Here is a 23,697-nt window from a genome sequence, read left to right as displayed (position 1 = left end):
GAAATTTGTTTTACATGTTTCTCTTTCATGATTTCAAACATTCTCAGTAAAATAGATTGGGAGTTGTTCATTAACAGCTAACGCTGACTTCTTATTTTGCCAGGCACTGTGCTGAGTGCTTTATATAAATTATTTACTATAATTATTATTATTTTAATGTTTATTAATTTTTGAGAGAGAGAGAGACAGAACATGAGCAGGAGAGGAGCAGAGAGAGAGAGGGAAACACAGAATCCGAAACAGCCTCTAGGCTCTGAGCTATCAGCACAGAGCCCAATGCGGGGCTTGAACTCACAAACCGTGAGGTCATGACCTGAGCCAAAGCCGGGCGCTCAGCCAACTGAGCCACTCAGGCGCCCCATAATTTTTTTTTTTTTAATGGTTATTTTGAGAGCGCATGCAGGAGTGGGGAAGGGCAGAGAGAGAGGGAGAGAGAGAATCCCAAGCAGGCTCTGCACTGTCAGCGCAAGCCAGACACAGGGCTTGATCTGAGGAGCCATGAGATCATGACCTGAGCTGAAATCAAGAGTCTGACACTTGCCCGACTGAGCCACCCAGGCATCCCCTGTTTGATATAATTCTTAACCCACTTTATATAGGAGAGAATTAGAGGCTTAGAAAGGTAACTGCTGCAAATCACAGAAATAATAAATAGTAGAGTCAGGGCTTGACCTGGTTTGAAACCTAAAGTTTTGAAACTTTAGAGCCCTTAGTTTTAACTAGTCATCAGAAGTTAGAAACTCAGATGCTAACTTACAGGAGACTGTGCCAAATGAGAGGGTACTTACTTGTTCTGACTAAAGGAGTCTGCTGCTTGATTTAAACTCCCAGTTATTAAGCTCTTTCAAACTGTTGACATGCAGAAGTTTGGAACTAGTGTTGATGAAGCTTCCAGTTTTTTCAAGAAAAGCCAGAATGTGGACTTTTATATGAAATCTTTTAATGTTTAAATGTTGGCAACTAATTTAAATGAAAACACACTATGTACATCAAACAAAACACATGGGTTACCAGTTTTGAGAACAGTTGTACTATATATTACACTGCTGCTCTTAAGAGGATGGATGCCCAGGGGTGCCTGGGTGGATCAGTATATTAAGCATCTGACTCTTGATTTCGACCCAGGTCACGATTCTGGAATCATGGAATTGAGCCCTGTGTTGGGCTTTGCACTCAGTGTGGAGCCTGCTCAGGATTCTCTCTTTCTCTCCCTCCCTCTGTCCATCTCCCTGGCCCGGGTACTCTCTGTCCAAAAAAAGTGGGGGTGGGGGGCTGGTTAAGTGCCTTATTCCCTTCTTTTTATTTATTTATTTTTTTATTTTTTAGGTTTTATTCATTTAAGTAATCTCTATATCCAACTTGGGGCTCAAACTTATGACCCTGAGATCAAAGAGTCACATGTCCTTCCAGCTGAGCCACCCACGGTACCCCTGCCTGTTCCCTTCTATTTTTGATTTTTTTTAAATCCTCTCTAGATTGTTGTTCTTTTGTAAGAAGAGCGGTTTTTCTAAAGCTGTTTATGTCTGTTAACCGTATTCTGAAGTAAATAGCAATACATTAAACTTACTGTTTATTATAATTATGGTGAATCATCTTTGTATTATTAGAAGAGTGATGCCGTGGGGGCGCCTGGGTGGCTCAGTCGGTTGAGTGTCCGACTTCGCCTCAGGTGATGATTTCGCAGTTCGTGAGTTCGAGCCCCACGTTGGGCTCTGTGCTGACAGCTCAGAGCCTGGAGCCTGCTTCAGATTCTGTGTCTCCCTCCCTCTGCCCCTTCCCCGCTCATGCTCTGTCTCTCAAAAATGAATAAACGTTAAAAAAAAAAAAAATTAAAAAAGAGTGATGCTGTGAATTCTCATGCTTCGATTTTACTGTATTCTCTGTAGACCTGGTGATGACTGGAAAAAGACTTTAAAACTCCCTCCAAAGGATCTAAGAATCAAAACTTCGGTAAGTTGGTTGTAAAATTCAAGTGGAAAAATGGTGTGGAAACTCTAAAAATGAGGTAGTTACTTAACAATAGGCATTGTGTATTTACTCTGAAATAGGTTGAAATGGTTGAAATTATATAGATTATATATGATGAATTGCCAAAATTTTTCACTGTTTGGAGGAATTCTATTAATACAGTAATGTGTGTCTGTATATTAAATACTGTGTTTACACGTGTGTATTTTATGTAACTTACAGAGTACTTTCATGATTTGCAAGGCATTTTCTCAAAATTCTCTTTTGCTCCCACCGACATAGTAAGATTCAGGTTAGGTATTAACCCTGTTTAGTGGATGAGAACAAGGAAGGTTGAAAGGTTAGTTCTCTTAGCACAGTGTTCCCAGCTAGGGGTGATTTTTGTCCCTTAGGGGTCATTTAGCAGTAGCTAGAGACATTTTTGGTTAACTCAGCTGGTTAAACTCAACTGGGGGGATGCTACAGGACATCCCCTTACAACAGAGAATTTTCTGGCCCAAATGTCAATAGTGCTAAGTGTGAGAAACCTTTATTTAGGATAGGATATTTGTAGGCAGCGAGTGGGAGTTAGGGTTTGACTTCACATCTTGTGATTTGTAAAAATAACAGTATTCTACCAGTCCTCACAAGAATATGACCGTAGGGTGGCCTTTCCCCAAAACAATTTATTTTATTTTTTAAATGGTTATGTCTTTATTTTGAGAGAGAGAGAGAGAGAGAGAGAGAGAGAGAAAATGAATCCCAAGCAGGCTCTGCGCTGTCAGTGCTGAGCCCGACACAGGGGCCGAACTCATGAACCTGTGAGATCATGACTTGAGCTGAAATCAAGAGTTAGCTGCTTAACCCACTGAGCTATCCAGGCACCACTCCCCAAAACAATTTTCATTTTATTTTATTCTTTAAATGTAATGTTTATTCTTGAGAGAGAGAGACAGAGCATGAGTTGGGGGGTGGGGGTGCAAAGAGAGAGGAAGACACAGAATCTGAAGCAGGCTCCAGGCTCTGAGCTGTCCACACAGGGTGTGACATGGGGCTGGAGGAACCGTGAGATCATGACCTGAGCCAAAGTCAGCCGCTTAACCAACTGAGCCACCCGGGCACCCCCCACCCCAAAACAATTTTTAAACGATTTGTGTGTGTGTTAAAGAGTAGTTATTTATTCTTTAGAAATTATTCTTTAGGAATACTTGAAATATAGATCGAGACAAGCAATTTGCATATATTTATATTTTAAATGGGGTAGTTAAAAATTAGTCCCTGAAACAAATTTTCTTAAGCATACTAGCTACCTAAGGAACACAGTTGTACTTTATTATTTTGTTGTTGTTTTATTTCTTTTGTTTGTCTGAGTAGGATGTGACTTCCACAAAAGGAAATGAGTTTGAAGATTACTGTTTGAAACGGGAGTTACTGATGGGAATTTTTGAAATGGGCTGGGAAAAGCCATCTCCTATTCAGGTATGTTTCTTGTTTTTATCCATATAAAATATTGTGAGTTAAGCAATCCATACTTTTTGATCTGTGTGGGTGATACAGTTATCCAACACTTTTGTGTGTGTGTATACACATAGGCACTTTTTCTGAACCTTTTAAGGATAAGTCACAGAATCATGGCCCATTGCCTCTAAATATTTCAGTGTGTATTTCCTGAGAATAGGACTTTTTTTTTTTTTTTTTTTTTTTTAAATAAGCTCTGTGCCCAGCGTGCAGCTTAAACTCACAACCCTGAGATGAAGAGTAACCTGTTTACCAACTGTGCCAGCCAGGCGCCCCTAGGTGCCTGTGAGTAACCATAGTATACTTACCTTTGGTCAGTTTAATGCAGTATTTTTATCTCATCTGTCATTTGTATTCTGATTTTTAATTGACTCTAAAATATCCTTTATAGGATTTTTTTTCTTTTCTGTACAGGATGCATCCTAGGATCAGGTTTTTCATATTATGAACCTGTATTACATATAGTTAGTTACGTTTCTTTAACGTTTTGCAGTTGTGAGCATTTCCCTAGTCTTTTTTTTTTTTTTTTTTTTTTTTTTTTAATGTAGAACATTCCTCATTTGGGGTTTGTCTCCTGTCTGTATGTGATGAGACTCAAGCTATGCATTCTTAGCCAGGGGACTGTAGAAGTCACGTTGTAGCCTTCTCGAGCTACCTCATTGGGAGGTATATACAGTGTCCATCTGTTTCTCAATGGTGAATTTAATTTTGGTTACCCTCTCAAGGTGGTGCCTGATTTTTTTTTTTAAAGTTTTTATTTTGAGAGAGAGAGAGTGTGTACACATGCGTGAGCAGGGAAGGGGCACAGAGAGGAGAGAGAGAATCCCAAGCAGGCTCCATGCTGTGAGTGTGGAGCCCAATACAGGGCTCAGTCTCACTGTGAGATCATGACCTGAGCTGAAATCAAGTTGGACGCTTAACTGACTGAGCCACCCAGGCACCCCTAATTAACTGTTTTTTCCCCCTTCCCTTAAAACTAATAAGCAGTCTATGGGGAGCCTTTAAGACCATGCAGGTATCTTACTCTTCCATCAAAATTTCCCCTTAGTCTTAGTATCCATTGTTGATTCTTGCATACTTTAATCTTTACTCTGGTGGGTAATGATGGATTTCCAATGGTAGTGCTCCTTGCACGTTTGGCCTTGTGAAGAAGAGCCTTCCCATATCTTCTCATGTAGCTATATGTTATCAGTGTGGACGCATGAATTTTTTTTCCCCTGGTGGTATTTTTGTGGCCAAATTGTCCCATATTTGGCTATGGTGAGCTCCTTCAAGCTGGTTTCTGTGTTTTTGTAATATCCCCCCACTCCCCCACCTCCCCCTGCTTTTTTTCTGATAGACTATCTTTTGGAGCAATTTTAAGTTCATAGCAATTGAGCAGAAAAGGTATTTCCCATAAACCCTGGTCCCTACTCATGCATAACCTCTCATTTTCAACATCCCTCACATGAGTGATATATTTATTATAACTAAGGAACCTCTCTTAACCTTACCTAAAGTTTGTAGTGTGTTTATAGTATGCTGTACAAATGTATGCTGACATGTACCCATCATTGTAGTATCACACATAGTAGTTTTACTGCCCTAAAAATCCTCTGTGCTCTGCCTGTCCACTCCTCACTATCCCCTCTTTTTCCTTGAGTACTTCGTTTTTGGTATATCATGGTGTCAAGCTTATCTGCACCTATGCTATCCCAGCCTTGGAATCAGTCATTTCTCCAGGGAACCCTGATTGTCAGTGGGACAGCAGTATTAGAGACTTACATCTGAGTACTGAGTGCACTGTTTGCTCCTTGACTCTTTAGGTGGAAATGTATATGTGCATACACATACATGTAGGCCTAAACATGCATGTTAATTCACAGTGTTGGTTCCAGGCTATAGTAAGGACAAACCCTGTGACAATGAGCACTTTTTCGTTGAACAAACATGTACTGAGTGACCCAGAAAATGTTAGACACTGGAGATACTGTGATGAACAAGACAGATAGGGTTCCTGCCCTCACAGCCAGGTGGATGAGACTACTAACTGTACAGATACTTTCAGTGTGCTGTGATGAGCCCTCTTCTAGTTGAAATTGTGTATATGTGTAGCCATTAAAAGAAGATGGAATGACCTGGAAGAAGTGATCCATATTCTAAGCCAGAGACACTGGGATAGCGATTGCCTAGAGATTCTAAACTTTGTGTGCCTTTGTGGATGAACTAAAGAGGTTTATTATGGTTGGAGAAAGTATCAAGATAAGGTTATATATCATCAGACAATTTGAGTACATACATTAAAAATACTTCGGAATTTATTTTTATATAATGTAGTTCATGTTAATCCATTTTATCTACAGGGACGAAAGTTTTATGAGTCTTCTGTTATAGGGACTGTATCATTCAACTTTGTATCTCCAGTATTCAGGTGCATGGCAGGAAATGGGCCTTCTGATACTCAGTAGTATTTATTTAGAATGTTGTGAAATTATGGTTGACATGTCCACATGCAACCTTGGTCTGTAGAACTATTGAACAGCACTAGTTTTGCAGTCAGACTGTCCAGGTTGAATTCCCAACTTACCTCCTTTCTAAGTTGATTATTTGAGGTATCTCTCTAATCATCAGTTTCCTGGCCTGTAAAATTGATATAACAGTATATATGATATATATTATAGAGTTGTTGTGAAGGTTAAGTGAGGTCATTCATGTTAGTATGCTTGGTATAGTGCCTCGTAGATGTTGAATGCTCTATAATTGGTATGGGTTGTTATTCCATAGACTTGTTTTATGAACAAAGCAAATGGGGGGAGGCAGGAAGGAATAAATGCCCCTGCCTTCCTCAAAAAGAAAAAAAAAGAGACAGTGGTTCATTTAGGAGACTGAATTCTTAATGGAGCCTTGCTGGCTCCTGTTTCCCACCTAATGCAGGGCTTGATCTCACAAACCGTGAGATCATGACCTGAGCGGAAATCAAGAGTTGGATACTAAACCAACTGAGCCACCGAGGCACCCCTAAAATTGACATTGTTGTTCACGTCTGAGTATTAATATAACATAGAGATAGTTATCTCTCTAGCCACTTAACTAGTCTCACATCTAGCTTTCTCTGTAAAATAAAAGTAAGTAATCTTCCTCACAGGGTTTTTGTGAGAATCAAATGCAATTTGTAAACAAAATATATATTTTTTAATGTTTATTTATTTTGGGGAGATAGAGTGGGGAAGGGGTATAGGGAGAGGTAGACACAGAATCTGAAGCAGGCTCCAGGCTCTGAGCTGTCAGCACAGAGCCCCACGTGGGACTCGAACCCACAAAGCATGGGATCGTGACCTGGGCCTAAGTAAGACACTCAACTGACTAAGCCACCCAGGTACCCCTGTAAACAAACTATTTTGACATAGCAAAGCAGTGTACAAAGTATTATTTTAGATACCTGGGACCACCATTCCCATTGTCTTTTTCTTCACTATTTTGCCTGAGAATCTGTGGAAAATACAAGATGGTCCTTAGAATTAATTCAGTTTAACAAACCATAAATATTAAGATTTTGAAACAAAGAAATTTAGAAACCCTCTAGTAAAATCTAACCTCATGACTGGATGTCTTCTATTCATTCTGTTCTTACCTACTTTTCTCTCCTTGTTTTCCAGTTGTTTTTAAGGTGTTCTATAATACTTAGTTTTACAATGTTGTCCAGACATTTTTTCCCCAAATACAAAAGCCTTTTGGATCAGATGGGTGTCATCTGCATTTGAATCTTTTTTTAAGAGATGGTGACTTTGTTGGCTGTAAGATTATTGGACAATGAAGCACTTAAAATTACATCCTCAAAAAAGATTGTACCCTGACAGTCTGGAACCATATATACTACAGATTGCTTCCACACATCTTTCTTTGGTGCAACCATCTGTGACTCTAGTTCTAGTTCTGAATGCTATCCCCCAGAGCTAGCATAACTATGCCTTTCTAAAGGCATAGCTTTATAGGAGCACAGACTTCTTTGGAAGGCCTAAGAATCTACTGTTTTATTCTGCTTAACATCGTGAAGCCTTACAGAGTCAACTCTTGAACAACAAGGGTTTGAACTGCATGGATCCACTTATACACAGATTTTTTTTCAGTATTGTAAATGTGTTTTCCTTAGAACTTTCTTAGTATTTTCTCTAGCTTACTTTATTTATTTACATATAACGTACAAAATGTGTTGATTGTTTACCTTACCAATATCAGGCTTCCAGTCAACGGTAGGCTGTTCGTAGTTGTAGAGGAGTCAAAAGTTATTTATACATGGATTTTTGAGTCTGCCGTGATGCAGAGGGGTGGAACGGGAGGGAGGGTAACAGTGCCTGTAATTCCCTCGTTCAGGGGTCAACTGTTTACTTCGAGATGGTTGAAAATGACAGCTCTTACTGCTTCCAGACCCCACGTACAACCTTTGAAGACTTTTTATGTAATGACGAAATGGCAAGTAGTCCATTATTGAGGGAGACATGGAAGTTCCTTATTGTTGGCAACAAAATTTCTCAACTATTTTGAGAAATTATTTTGTCAACCAGGTCTAATAAAAATTGATAGTTTATTGTTGATAGCTAGGAATTATAGCATCCTTAATCCTTTGCAAATCATTCCTTTTGCTAATGTAGATTTCTTATGACTCTAGGAATTGGTTTCCTAACTTTGCAGAAAAGTGTTTAAAAGTATTTCCTCATTGGTTACGGTGGCAAAATTGGAGTGTGTTCCTAAGTTAGAGATGTTTTTGAAATTATTATCTTCCATATCCTTTTTTTGGGTAGCACTAGATACCTATGAGAACCATTGCCGTTGTCTATGACCATACCACCCTGAACATGCCTGATCTCATCTGATTTCAGAAGCTAAGCAGGTTTGGGCCTGGTTAGTACTTGGATGGGAGAACCATTGCCATCTTCTCCACCATAGGCATACTGTCTTTTCCCCTGAGATTAATATTGTTAAGGCTCCGTAGCACTAGGAGGTAAAAAGAAGCAGCTACTCCAAAAGCAGCTAATTGGGCAATTTTCAGGTTTTTTAGGTAAGACACTTTTGTCAAATGCCTCTCAGTATTAGGAAATTGGGAAGTATACTGTGCTTTGGTTGTAGGCAACAGAAACCAACTTGGGCTAACTTAAGCAAAGGGAAATTTCTTGAAAGAGTATCAGAGGAGTTCACAAGAGTGAGAAAAATCTGGAGAAACACACTTGGAATAGACCAAGAACTGAGGCAGCTGTGAAGAGCTTAGAAAGCTACAAATTGTTATAGGATGTACTTTAACAATTTAAATTCTAAGAAGGGAGCATGGAGCTGGTCTGGCTTCAGTTGATGTTTCCTCTTTGGCTAGAGTGTCCGGTGGGGAGATGCAGTTCCTCAGATGGAAGTTAGGGTGCTACTGGGAAAGGGAAAATGAATCCTAGGGTAACCAAAACACAACGAATACTTAGTGGATAAGTCCCTAGACCTTACAGTGGAACATGGACTTGGGGAGATAAGGTGGCAAAATCAGACCTCAGATTGTAGGGTTGGCATGGGTTTTTTGATAACTTGATTGAGATACAAATCCCATATCACAGATTTCACACATTTAAAGCATATAATTCAGTGGGTTAGTATATTCACAGTTGTGCAACTGTTACTGCAATCAATTTTAGAAAATTTTCATCACCTCAAAAAGAAGCTGCTTTAGCAGTCTCCCTTCATTTTCCCCTAGCCCTAACCAGCCACTAATCTTAGTGTCTCCGTGGATTTGCCTGTTCCCCACATTTCATCTAGATGGAATCCTAGCATATATGGTCTTTTGTGAGTGGCTTCTTTGACTTAGCATTTTTTAGGGTTCATCTATGTTGTAACATGTATCAGTCCTTGCCTTTGTGTTGCTGAATAATAATTCTGTTGTATGGCTACACTATATTTGGTTTATCAGTCGACAGGGTTTTTTTCTGCTATTAGCTATTTTGAATAATGCTACTGTGAACATTCATGGACACGTTTTTGTGTGGAGAGGTTTTCATTATAAAACAAAGTACCTAACTTGAAAGGATATAAATAATATAAAGTATCTGAGTGCAGGACACACAGTAAGTTTTTAAAGTTTTTTGTTTCCTTCCTTCTTTCTTTTCTCCCTGGTAGCTCCCATGATTTCCTCTTGGGTTTCAAAGCTGTCTGAACCTGACTTGAATTCTCTTTCTTCATATTACCTAATCTTCCTAGGAAACAGTGGTGAGAGACGGTGTGAATGTATTGAATTCCCTGCTTGCTAATCATAATGGTTACCATATGGGGCAAATATATGTGTATCTTAAAGACTAGTTTACTTGGTTTAAAAAACAAAAAAAACTTTATAAACAGTTTCTGTAGACTATAAGCCCTTATCAGAGAGTGCAGGGGAACAGAAGTCAGTGCCTTAATCCAAGTTAAAAGGTGAACCCAAAATGGGAATTAGGATACCCCTAAGCTAATTCTGACCTGCCTCACTTTATTAAAAGTTTTATTCTTTTAAAGAACCTGACTCCAGGGCTGCTTGGGTGGCTTGGGTCAGTTAAGTGTCCAACTCTTGATCTCAGCTCAGGTCTTGATCTTAGGGTTGTGAATTCAAGCTCCGTGTTGGGCTCAGGGCTGGGTGTGAAGCCTGCTTAAACAAATACAATAATAAAGAAAAATAAAGAACCTGACTCAGGATGTCACTGGGAGACCCTTTTATCCTGCTCTAGAACTGAGTAGTGTGCACGTAGCCTATTTAAAAACTAGAAGATAGGGCACCTGACTGGCTCAGTTGGAGAGCATGCATCTCTTGATTTCGGGGTTGTGAGTTCGAGCCCCATATTGGGGGTAGAGATTAAATGAATGAATGAATGAACGAACGAACGAATGAACCGTGGAGGTAATAGGCCTCCAGAGCAACTGAAGATTAACAGAGTTGACTCAAAGTAGGAGGAGATTAAGACCAAAGAGTCAAAGCCAAGGATTTTTCTTTGACCTGCTTTACTGTGATAAGCAGAGTGCTTAATGCTGGTTGTAGGAAGAGAGGGTAACAGAGTATTGTCATTGGACCATTTTTTACGTTGTTTTGGCAGCTGTGTTTCTTTTTCTGATAATATGGAACCCATCTGACTCCTGTGATGGGTTCTAGGTAGAATGAGTACCACAGTGGGAAAAAATGCAAGTAATGATGTTTATTAGTTAAATGTTTGTATAATAACTTTAAAGTGCTAGAGATACTTCTTTTGGTTATTAGCTCAGGCATAGAAACTGTTAAAGTGGTAATAAATCTCTTTCCTAATTTATTTTCCTAATTTTTTGGTTTTAGAAATTAAAATTTTTAGTTTTAGAAATGGAAGTGTTCTGCTTCCTCCCTGTTGATACCTATTCTCATTTTTAAATTTCTCTCTGTATATGAATAATTTTCAGTAATTTTGGGGAGGCCTTTGCTATTTAGGTGATTTGTCCAAATAGGAAATGTTATCTTTACAAAATACACTTGACACAGTAAGCTAAATGTGAAAGTGAAAAGTCAGTCTCTGATGTGACCATCGATGGAGATAACTGGAATAGAATTGGGCCTCCAGTTGAGCACGCTTCAGGACAGAGAAGTTGCATGTGAAAACATTGACATTGACATTGTGAACTTATGTAATAAAATCGAATAGGAACTAAAGTTAAACTTTCTAGCTGATTCCTATTTTTTGCAAGGATGGGCTGCCCAAGGCACAATTTTTCATTGTGTTTAAATTTAAATTGGCTTCCTAGTCTCAAAACGTACAGTCTTACCTTTGTATTCTTTGTATCACTTCTTCTCCAGTTTTTAATTGTGAGATGTCCTTTGCTTTTTTTCTGTTTATTCAACTCTTATTTGTGTGTCAGCCCAGGTTCCTCCTTTTCATTTGTTGTTTTCTTTGTTTAGATGCCCAGCTTCCTTAGGCATACACATTCTTGCACGTACAAATTCACATATACAGTTTGTATTACATTGGGATACAGTTTATACTGTACGCAGTTCTGATCAGTATTGGTTGGCAGTGTTGATGACATTGTTTGGTAATTTACCTCTGCCTATTCTTGTAAAATGCAAATGTGAGACACTTTAAAGTTGTACCAAAGAGGTATACCTTCAGTGCATTTAAAGAATAATTTCCTTATTTATTGTTTTTATTCATGAGTAATTTTCATTTTCTTGTCTCTTAGGAGGAGAGCATTCCCATTGCTTTATCTGGTAGGGATATCTTAGCTAGAGCAAAAAATGGAACAGGCAAGAGCGGTGCCTACCTCATTCCCTTACTTGAACGGCTAGACCTGAAGAAGGACAATATACAAGGTTAGTTTTGTTTTTTTTTTTAAGTTTATTTATTTATTTTGAGAGAGAGCACAAGCTGGGGAGGAACAGAGAGGGAGAAAGAGCGAATCCCAAGCAGGCTCTGCACTGCCAGCGCACAGCCCAATGAGGGGCTCAAAAGTCATGAAGTGTGAGATCATGACCTGAGCGGAAATCAAGAGCTGGAGGTTCAAGTGACTGAGCCACCCAGGTGTCCCAGTTAGTTGTTTGTTTAAACTAAAAATTGCAGTTTGCACCTTGGAGCTATGTGGAAGATGTTACCATCTTTTTTTTAGTCAGAATTTATATAATCTGGAGTTAGTATTTACCTATCCTTTCACAGCTTGGGGCCCAGTTGTCTTACAAAATATCCAGCTTTTGGAAAGATTTCTAGTTTTCAGAAGAGTTTTACATATTACACAGTTTTGATAACATTCCAGTGAAATAGGCAATATAAGCATTATTGCCTTATAGATAGGAAAGCTAAGATCATGAGAAGTTACCTGACATTGCTACTTAGAAATTATGGAACTGAGTTGTTTCTTGTGGCACCTGTGTGTCTGCAAGAGCTCATGAACTTTTTCTTCTGTATAAAGCCTTGTGGTTTTGGAATTTTAAGAGCTTAGGAAGTGGAGAAGAAAATTTCCATAGTTGTACGCAGAGCAAGCTAATAGAGTTCATTTTTTTTTTTTAAGTTTATTTTTAAGAGAAACAGAACGCAAGTGGGGGAGGGGCAGAGAGAGATGGAGACACAGAATCCAAACCAGGCTCCAGGCTCTGAGCTGTCAGCACAGAGCCGGATGGAGGACTCGAATTTACAAGCCATGAGATGATGAGCCGAAGTCAGACACTCCACCAACTGAGCCACCCAGGCATCCCATAATTTTTGACCTCTAAAGCTTTTTTTGAAATTTTCATAAATTGGTCTTGATCTATAATGATCATTTCTTCCATTTTCCCTTTACCTACTTTCATGTGATTTAAATGGAACCTGGGCAGCAAGAGTTTTCTATTCAGGTGTTTAGACTAGTGAATCTTTTGGTGAAAAATTAATAAACTTTGGGCTAGTTTTTACCAACTCAAAGAACCCTTTAAAGGTTTGTAACTAAAGAGTACCAGGTTTATATAGCAGTGCTGCTGAGGAAAAGTCTGAATCTGCAATACTGTAATAGGTGGGTTTTTTTGGTTGTTTTCTTTGTTTTGTTTTTTGTTTGTTTTTTTTGGTAAAGGAAATTTACTTACTTGACTTTTCAGAATCAGGCCTATTATGATTCAATTTTCTAAAATGTCCTGAGTATCTAGATTGCAAGGGGCAGTATTTCTGTAGCTTATTAAAAACTCTTAAAATATGTTTTCTTTTTTTCTGTTTTCCAGCAATGGTGATTGTTCCCACTAGAGAACTTGCTCTACAGGTCAGTCAAATTTGCATCCAGGTCAGCAAACACATGGGAGGGGCCAAAGTGATGGCAACCACAGGAGGAACCAATTTACGGGATGACATAATGAGGCTTGATGACACAGGTAGGAAATGATTGCTCTAAGGTGGCCTGGCTCTAAGTGGAATTACAGACACAGGTGTTTCCTTTTAAACCTACTAAAAATTGTTTTTGAGAATTAAGGACCAGAAATATTGCAGTAGAAAAATGAGTAAAGGAAATGACCATTTCATTCGAGAAAAAAGACAAATTGATATTAATTGGAAGGATATTCAGCCTTCCCGGTAATTTTTTTAATGTAAATGAAAACAGCAATTTGATACCATGCCTATCCAATTGGCAAGACTAAGAAATAGTAGTAACCAATAATAAAAGTTTGAGAAGAAACAGGCTATCTTGTAGCATGGGGGTATAAATTGATACAGTCTTTATGGTGAGCAGTTTGTGATTATGTTTTGAAATTAGGAGTGTATATATTCAAGAATCTTTCCTGAAGAAATAGGCAAATGCAGGGTCAGGTTAGTGCAGTATGGTTTGTAGTACTAAAAAAATTGGAACATCCTAAACGTTAGTGGAGATTGGCTAAATACATCGGGGTGTAGTCTGAATGGAATTCTCCAAAGCTGTTAAAAAATTAAGCTGAACTGTATTCATTTTCATTAAGAGTTCTCCAGGATACATCATTAAGTGAAAAAAGATAACAAAACACCAAGCATGAAGTTAACTTATATAAAATTATACATAAAGTTTGAGTCAGAATCTTATATATGGTTGTCATCTGGTAAATTACTTACCATGTGCTTCATACTGCACAGTTACTTAAAATGATTGTCTCATTTCATCTTTGTAATAATCTTCTGAAGGCCATTCCTCTAGATTAGACGGAAGCAACTGTACCAAAAGCCTGGTATGCCTTTGTTACTCATTGGGGATTGTTTTAATACAAGTATGCCCCTTATTTGGAGCAGGTGATTTGGGAATCTGTTAGCTCACCCCACGTAGAAGTGAAACAAGTATTTTCTGGCCAACCTAAGATGAGATGAAAATCCATATCCTAAAACACGTCTTTGCCTGTTTGTATTATTCCTACCTTTACAACAGTGTTTCTGATAAAATATGTATGATAAATCTTTATTGTATCATGTTTGCCTAAGCTAAAATTAATGAGAATACATATTTTCTAATTTTGTGTAGTGCATGTGGTGATAGCTACCCCTGGAAGAATCCTGGATCTTATCAAGAAAGGAGTAGCAAAAGTTGATCATGTCCAGATGATAGTGTTGGATGAGGTAATGTCTCTTTATTTGGAAAGTATTATTTTGTGCTTTGTTTAGAACTGTCAGTGAATGAAGCAAAAGCTCTTTGTGTTTGTGAACCTTTAATAAATGCATGACTCTTGTCAATTCAAACTAATTTGCTTATAAAACCCATTTAACTTTTTAAAGGCAATAGGTGACAGGTATTTATAGGAAAAGTTCAGCCTTGGGTCTTTTTCTTAGGGATGCCAGATAGTTTATAAGTTTTGTTTTTATTTTTCAAGAAAAGTAATTGTTGAATACCTTAAAGCCAAATTCATTCTAAGTCTCTTTCCAATCAGTAATACGTCTTAAAAGACATGTAATGTCTCTCACCCCTCGTTTAGTATGTCTTTTTTCTTTTCTTTTCTTTTCTTTTCTTTTCTTTTCTTTTCTTTTCTTTTCTTTTCTTTTCTCTTTTCTTTTCTCTTTTCTTTTCTTTTCTTTTCTTTTCTTTTCTTTTCTTTTCTTTTCTTTTCAGTTTATCTATTTTGAGAAAGAGCAAGTGAGAGTCCCAAGCAGGCTCCGTGCAGGGCTCAATCTCACAAACCGTGAGATCAGTCAAGATGCTTAACTGACTGAACTACCCAGATGCCCCTAGTATGTCCTTTGTACTGTTTGGTTTTTCATCTCCAGTATATGTGTTATCTCACCAGGTTGTAAGTGCCTTTTAAGAACTTACTCTGGCTCTGCATTTGTGGGATCTGGCAGTGTTTTTGTATATAAAGTCTATGGGTGTTAATGTTTTTGAAATAAAGTTGCTTTCCTATTTGATTTGTGTCTTAGATAACTAGATCAGGTTATTGTAGTCTATCAGACAGGTTTTTTTATCTTTGAGTAAGGAGAGAGAATGTTTATTAATGACTATTGGCTAGCAATAAGTACTGAACATGTTTCTTCATTTACTTTTTACACCAACCCTGTAAGGTAGGTATCCTATAAAGTAGTTAACAATAAGTGAAATTTCTAATTTTAAAGTTGTGGACTGAAGTATTGGGTGTAAATAACCTGCCAACATAGCTAAAAAGTCAAAGAGACTAGATTTCAACTCAGGTAATTTGACTCTGCAGATTGTACTCTCAGCCATGTACTGTCTCTCATGGAAATCACATTAAAATTCTGTTATGGGGGACCTTAGGTGGCTCAGCATCTGACTTTTGATTTTGGCTTAAGTCATGACCTCACAGTGAGACAGAGCCCCAAGTGGGGCTCTGCCCTGAGCACGGAGCCTGCTTGGGATTCTCTTGCTGCCCCTCCCACGCATGCACATTTTTCTCTCTCACTGTCTCTCAAACTAAATTAAAATTCTGTTCTAGGATTTTTTTTGCCTATCTAGAATATGGTATTATAGATTATCCACCTTCTGAATCCCTGGGACTGTGTCTTGGTGCCATCGGACTGGATGATGTTAGAGAACTTACTGTTTTACAACCAGGAGTATTACATGAATGCTCTTGGATGATGCCTTACTAACCAAAGACCTTAAACACTAATTGTTTTTGAAATTGTCTTTTCTTCGTACTGCAGGCAGATAAGTTGCTGTCACAGGATTTTGTGCAGATAATGGAGGATATTATTCTCACGCTACCTAAAAACAGACAGATTTTATTATACTCCGCTACTTTTCCTCTTAGTGTACAGAAGTTCATGGTGAGTATAAATCTACATGGAAGCAGTGCCATTCTGTTGCCCACAAGTATACCTTTATTCATAATTACATCCTGTAATCAGTCTCTACGTTATGCTGATTGTTTCAGGTTGTTGGCTTTTTCGTCAGCTGATCAGTTAAGATTTGTTGTGCATAAATTAACTTATTTTTTTAGTTGTAATAGTAATTTGATTATTCACTTAGCGTTTGGTGTCAGGCTGACATATAATCATTGATACTGGATAAATTGATTATAGTGTGATCCTATATACAAAGCACAAAATAGGAACTTAGCTACATATCTGAATGTTAGATCTTCCATTATATGGTAACTTGTTTCCATCATAGATTATGTATACTTTGAAGAGAAGAGATCTGCATCCCTTTAAAGCGATAGTTTTATCAGAAAATTGTAGGGTATATTTTGAGTTCCAGAGATACACTCTGCTTTCATTGAATTATATGACTCTTCTTTCTTTCAGAATTCCCATTTGCAGAAACCCTATGAGATTAACCTGATGGAGGAACTAACTTTGAAGGGAGTAACCCAGTACTATGCCTATGTAACTGAGCGCCAAAAAGTACACTGCCTCAACACACTTTTCTCCAGGGTAAGTAATGGGCTTCAGCTACTGAATATTTTAACCCCAATTAAACAGTTGTGTCTATTTTTCCTACCATTTTCAATGTAAAAAACAGTCCACAGCTTTTTCTTAAAAGATAGTTTGGGTTGTTGATCTGAAGTTGATACAGTATGATGTCAAAGGTACTTTTAATTAAATCCTAAGATAATTTGACCTTGATTTTATAGTTGCTCTCATTATCTGCATATTCTGTATTTGCAAATTTGGCTGCTCCCCAAAATTTATTTGTAACTTGTGATCAATACGCACGTGCTACCGAAGTCATTTGTGGATACTAGTAGTACAATGGAAAATAACAGCAGTTGTGCATAATCCCAACTGAGATTGAACAAGGTGACACACTGCCTTCTTATTTCAGCTCTCATACTTGTCTTTCTTGTAGTCTGTGCCACATTAATGCCACATTTTTTTCATTTTAATGTTTTGGTTTTTGTTTATTTCATGGTTTTATTTATTTATTTATTTATTAACGTTTATTTATTTTTGAGACAGAGGGAGACAGAGCATGAACGGGGGAGGGTCAGAGAGAGAGGGAGACACAGAATCTGAAACAGGCTCCAGGCTCTGAGCTGTCAGCACAGAGCCCGACGCGGGGCCTGAACTCACAAACCGCGAGATCATGACCTGAGCTGAAGTCGGACACTTAACCGTCTGAGCCACCCAGGCGCCCCTGTTTCACAGTTTTAAATGGCTCCTAAGCTTAGTGCTCTCCGTCACTCCTAAGCACAAAAAAACTGATGTGCCTTGCAGAGAAAATGTGTATTGGATAAACTCTTTACAGCCAGGCAGGAGTTACACTGTTGGCCATGAGTAAATAAGGGGTCTTTGAATAGCAACACACATAAGATTATCTGTTGATGGATTGGTGAAAAAGATGTGACTAGAGGCTCACAGGAACCTAATCCTTTATCTCTCCTGGGAGCAGTGGTTTTGTATTCACGTGTTCAGTATTTTTTGTTTTTTTCACATATCCAGTGTTTGTGGCAACGTTATAGAACATAATTATTGCATATAATGAGAATTGAATGTGTTTTAGTCTTGATGATTTTTACAATTTTGCATCTCTGTTGTGTCGTGCGATTCTAAGTCTTAGACTGTATTTTTAACATCTGTCGGTCACTATTTTCAAGATTTGGCAAAGTAAAATGAAGGTTTTTGTTTTTCTTTCTCGTATCTTTTTTTTTTTTTATCCCTTTAGCTTCAGATAAACCAGTCGATCATTTTCTGTAACTCCTCTCAGCGAGTTGAATTGCTAGCCAAGAAGATTTCTCAACTGGGTTATTCTTGCTTCTATATCCATGCTAAAATGAGGCAGGTGAGTATAAAACTGGAACTTGTGTGCGGATTTTTAAAATCTTTTTCTAAGTATTTCTTGGATTCTGTTTTTTGTTTTAATGCTCCTCCATATGTCCTAAACATAAGAATGAATTATTCCTTAGTAAGCAAGGGACCTTTCATTGTGACCTCTGTGGTTCAGTTTTCTGGCTATAAAACATGGTATACACACTCTTCCCTCACAAGGTTGTTAGGAAGATGGAGATAGTTTATAAATGAGTTTATAAATGAGTAACTATTGTAAACTATTGAGCATGATACAAATATGAGATTTTACTCCCTTTCCCAGGTAATGCAGATTTGCACTGTTTAATACAGTAACCACTAGTCACATGTGGCAATTAAAGGAGTTAAAATTAAAGTTTAAAATTTAGTTCCTCTGTCACACTAACCACATTTTAAGTGCCATGTTACATGTGACTAGCAACTACAGTTTTAGAAAGTACAGATATAGAACACTTCCATCATTGCAGAAGGTTCTATTGGATAACACTGCTCTAGATTTTTAATTTATGTACCTCAGCCCTTATGTTTTTCTTCACTGTTTGCCTTAAGGGCACAATCTCTAAATTTTAGAACTAAATCAAGAGTTTAAAGAAACGCAGAACTATAAAAATAAGATTTTTGTGTGTGTGCTAATTAAACATTGTGAAATTTTGTGAAAGAAAGCAGTTCCTGTAGACTAACAGATTAAGAGCTTAAGTTAATCAGCACACATACGGTTTTCAAAGCAGCTTGAAAATGGATCAGCTATCATCATGTGGACCCTAATATTAGAAATTGTCACAGGAAATGAATGTATTAAGGTGTAGAGAATATTTCCAACTGGAAAAATGTTGCTTTGAATGAAAGGAAAGATGAGTTTGCCAGATGATAGATTTATTTCACTTTTTTTAGAGTCATTATGTATGTGTTTTCATTTTTGTATTTTAATTGAAAAGTAAATTTTTGTTTTTGCATACAGGTAACTCAAAAGACAAGTAGTAGATGTTTAGATCAGGCCAAACTTCTGTCATTTTCTGTTTGAAACATTGAAAAAATAGATACACAAAAACATGGTGAAAATTGTTGCTTAAAACCCAGCAAAAAAAGATAAAAAATACCCTTAAGAGTTAAGATAAATGGTACATGAAGATACGTATTAAAATATGTTTTAGTTGCTTATTAATTCCCGTGGGAAACTAATATATGGTTAACTTTTTTATCTTTTGTTTTTAACTTAGGGGTTTTGAATTGGCTCCTCTCTCATTTGTGTAAATTTCGGGTATACTAAACTGTTTGGATAGGAGAAATTAATGATAGGAAAATTAGGGTTATGTGTATGAGATTTAAACAAACCAAGTGCATTACTTTGTTCCTAGGAACATCGAAATCGTGTATTTCATGATTTCCGAAATGGCTTATGCCGCAATCTTGTTTGCACTGGTAAGTATTTCCGTATTTACCCCTTGGTTTTCTCTTTAGTTCTGCTCTGCTTCCTCTATCCATATCTTCCATCAGAGTCTGTGACAGAGTTCATCTCACCCTAATACCATTTCTGGAATTTCTGAAGTTGAAATGAGCTTAATTCCTGAAACTAGTTTCCATATCTGAAACTGCAGAACACTTGTTGACGCTCATACCTCATCTCTGTCTTTTAAACAGTTGTGGAATTTGTGTGTTTTCTGAATAACCTTAGCATACAGGAATGAGATGTATGTAGTACATGCAAAATAAATTAACGTTAAGAAACTATGTTTTGGAAATTATTTACTGTGGCCTCTTAATTTTTTTGCCAGAAACAGACTAGTCTATATTTTGGTGTATATTTAGTGTACTGAACTTCAACTCGGGAGCCAGGTGGACATTCAGAACAATGAGTATCCTTCCATCTCTACACTGGAAGTACAATCTTAGTATTGGTATGAGATTAATCATCTAAACTAGGCTTCTGGGTAGAGAAGAATCTGGATTTTTAAAAAAATTTTTTTTTTAGTGCTTAATTTTGAGAGAGAGAGACAGCAGGGGAGGGGCAGACAGAGAGGGAGACACAATCTGGAGCAGGCTCCAGGCTCCGAGCTATCAGCACAGAACGTGATGTGGAGCCTGAACCCACAAATCAGGCGGCCCAAGGATTTTTTTTCTGTAATTGAGGTACACATACACAGAGAAATACAGTAATTGTAAGGATATCATTCAGTGACTTTTTTTTACATATAAAAAATTTTTTTTAATGTTTATTTATTTTAGAGACAGAGCACAAGTGAGGGAGGGGCAGAGAGAGCCAGAGACAGAATCGGAAGCAGGCTGCAGGCTCTGAGCTGTCAGCACAGAGCCCGATGCAGGGCTCGAACCCATGAACCATGAAATCATTATCTGAGCCGCAGTCAGACACTCAACCGACTGAGCCATCCAGGCACCCCTCAGTGACTTTTTGCATATGTATACACCCATACAACTATCATCCAGATCAAAATGTAGAGTAGTTCACAATTTGAATTTGTTAAAATGCTGCTCTAGAAATAAACTCCAAATTTTTACTAACGGAATATTGAATTTGCTAATCTACAAGAACCAGGTATCCTTGGTGCTTCCAGTTTACCTTTTTCTGTCTTATATCTAACAATACAGCTGTGAATTAATTCATGTATGTTTACTTTACCAGCAATTCTAACCTTTATATTGAAATAAATGGAAAGGATATTAGACTTCTAGAATTTTTATTTTTATTAAAAAAATTTTTTTAATGTTGGTTTGCTTTTGAGAGAGAGAAAGAGAGCGTGAGCAGGGGAGGGGCAGAGAGAGAGGCTGACACAAAATTGAAGCATAGACTTTTAGAATTTTAAGATTAGGGTTCAAGTCCTACCCTTCAAGTCATGCTTTTCTTTTATGCCTTTTTTTTAATCTGTAAAATGAGAATGCTTTAAACCAAATTCTGAACAAATATGTGTTTTATTTATTCAAAAATAGTATTCAACCAATATTCTGCCAGGTATTTAGTTAGTTGGTGCTGGAAAAATATTACTCCTCAGTTTTATGTCTATTTTACCATAATTAAAAATACATACACACATACTCCCTGCCCTTGGGGAACCTATAATGTAGAAAAGGAACTAGTTCACTGGTGAAATGTTGAGAGTTGTTAAGCAAATTCAGCATGTGCAGACAGAAAACAGAAGATGTTTAATGTCATTATAAATAAGTACTGAATAACGTATGTGTACAAAGTGTATAAATACATGCGAAGTGTCACTCTTTATTTCAAGGACCAATGGTTTAATCAGAGATAAAAAAGATAACCTTGAGAGTCTAAAGCAGGCCCTGCAACCTTTTTCTTTAAAGTGCCAGATAGGGGGCGCCTGGGTGGCGCAGTCGGTTAAGCGTCCGACTTCCGCCAGGTCACGATCTCGCGGTCCGTGAGTTCGAGCCCCGCATCGGGCTCTGGGCTGATGGCTCAGAGCCTGGAGCCTGTTTCCGATTCTGTGACTCCCTCTCTCTCTGCCCCTCCCCCGTTCATGCTCTGTCTCTCTCTGTCCCAAAAATAAATAAACGTTGAAAAAAAAAAAAATTTAAAGTGCCGGATAGTAGGTATTTTAGACCTCGTACACCATAAGGTCTCTGAAACAAGTTACTCAGCTCTGCCATTCTAGCTTAAAAACACCCTTAAACAGTACATAAACACACAGGCATGGTCCTGTGGCAGTAAAACTTTATTAAAACAGGCTGCCGGTTGGGTCTACAAGGGGGTAAAGGTAATTTGCAAATGTGAGGTGTGTGTAGGAAAAAAGTCCTAAATTTTCATAGGAAAGGAAATTAATTAGCTGTGGTGATCTGAGAAGAGCTGGAATTTTAACTGGCTTCATAACTATATAAGTTTTAGACGAATAAGGAGTTTTCAGTTAGGGGACTGGTATAAAACATGATCCATAGAGGGCTTCAAGAACATGCATTTAAGGAAAGATAAGTGGATGAATTTCATGGAGGGGGTTTGAGGACATGTGTTAGAGAAGTATATTAGGATCAACACTTGTAGGGTGGAGGACCTTGTATGTCAATCTTACATTTTATCCAGAGGCAAATTAATGAGTTACAAATTCAAAGCGGTATTTTGGAAACAGTAGTCACCATTGTGGATTATTTTGGAGTGTGGAACTGATAGAAGCCCTAAAACCTAGTTATTAGTCTATTGTAATTGTTTCTACTTGTAGTTTTCATAGCCTAAATTAGCGTGGTAATTGGGGAACTAGAAAAGAGAAGGTGTGGCCTTGGCGCTAACCTCAGACTTGTAAATCACTTAGAATGAGATGAATGAATTCTAAAAGTGTAAGTAATTACTCTTAGTGGCTTATCTCTTCTTTTCAAAGTATTCTTGGTTAATCTATTTTGATCTTGGATTGAATACTAAAAATTACTGGTTACTCCTGAGACTCATTTATAATGAGTTTGTAGCTTAACAGTCATTCTGATCTCTTCCTGCATTTGCAGTTACCTTACACCGTTTCAAAAAAAAAAATTATGGGACTTAGGAAAAGGTAACTTGGCTAGCAGAAAATTATTTATGATAATGTGCAGTAAAGATAATGCTAGTAATTTGCAAGTACATTTAAAATACCTAATGAATGAGAACTTAGGTTGCACTAGAAAGACATGTTAAAGAGTATTGTGGTACCAAGAAACATGCTTAAATTGAAAGATATAATGGAGATTCTCTCTTTCTTTTTTAAGATTTGTTTACCCGAGGTATTGATATACAAGCTGTGAATGTGGTAATAAACTTTGACTTCCCAAAGCTGGCAGAGACCTATCTCCATCGTATTGGAAGATCAGGTGAGGAAAAGGAAGATGTTGTTCTTCTTCTTTTTTTTTTTTTTTTAACGTTTATTTATTTTTGAGACAGAGAGAGACAGAGTATGAACAGGGGAGGGTCAGAGAGAGGGAGACACAGAATCCGAAACAGGCTCCGGGCTCCGAGCTGTCAGCACAGAGCCCAATGCGGGGCTCGAACCCATGGACCGCGAGATCATGACCTGGGCCGAAGTCGGACGCTCAACTGACTGAGCCACCCAGGCACCCCAGGAAGATGTTCTTCACGGAAGTGTTTTGAGAAGTGTAATCACTAAATTCTGTTCTTTTGTGAAATAGAGTATACTAGCAGTGAGAACAGTGAATTAAAACTAATTTAGTTGTTTGATATTTAAAACTGATTTCTATTCTAGAGCATTTAAGAAAAGTTAAAATAACTTTATATGTGCTTAAGGTGAGGGAAAATTTAAGCATATATATATATATATATATATATATATATATATATAAAGCATGAGAGGCATGCTTTTCTCAGGTGGTGCAAACTACTGTTGATGTTTTGTGGCAACTTTTGACATAAATGAACATCTGTTTTGTCATTTGAAAAAGGTAAATGAGGGTACTACTTAGGGCGTGAAACAAAGTTGTAATGTGTGTATGAGACCACAGGTGGTTTCATACACTCACAGTGGCAGTGAACAAAAACAGTCCTGTATGGTTTTGCCACTAATAGACTTGCGTGCACACATTGATTCTCCTATTTAACTCATTTTTATTAAAAACTGTT

General features: G+C 37.6%; 1 protein-coding gene across 5 annotated transcripts in view; it reads left to right on the top strand.

Annotated features, from left to right (window-relative positions):
• Positions 1–23,697, top strand: part of DDX6 (DEAD-box helicase 6) — a 36,169-nt gene that overhangs the window by 6,598 nt on the left and 5,874 nt on the right. For all 5 annotated transcript variants that reach the window (XM_047877841.1, XM_047877842.1, XM_047877844.1 and 2 more), the window contains exons 3-12: positions 1,887–1,950; positions 3,322–3,426; positions 11,644–11,773; positions 13,145–13,291; positions 14,401–14,495; positions 16,029–16,151; positions 16,632–16,760; positions 17,992–18,108; positions 19,490–19,553; positions 22,833–22,934. In XM_047877841.1, coding sequence (XP_047733797.1) covers positions 1,887–1,950; positions 3,322–3,426; positions 11,644–11,773; positions 13,145–13,291; positions 14,401–14,495; positions 16,029–16,151; positions 16,632–16,760; positions 17,992–18,108; positions 19,490–19,553; positions 22,833–22,934 — 1,076 coding nt within the window. The remainder of the gene's footprint in view (positions 1–1,886; positions 1,951–3,321; positions 3,427–11,643; positions 11,774–13,144; positions 13,292–14,400; positions 14,496–16,028; positions 16,152–16,631; positions 16,761–17,991; positions 18,109–19,489; positions 19,554–22,832; positions 22,935–23,697) is intronic.

Source organism: Prionailurus viverrinus, chromosome D1, assembly GCF_022837055.1.
Source record: "Prionailurus viverrinus isolate Anna chromosome D1, UM_Priviv_1.0, whole genome shotgun sequence".
Taxonomy (NCBI): Eukaryota; Metazoa; Chordata; class Mammalia; order Carnivora; family Felidae; genus Prionailurus; species Prionailurus viverrinus.
Note: the sequence above shows the minus strand (reverse complement) of the source record. Positions and strands in the feature narration are given on the sequence as shown.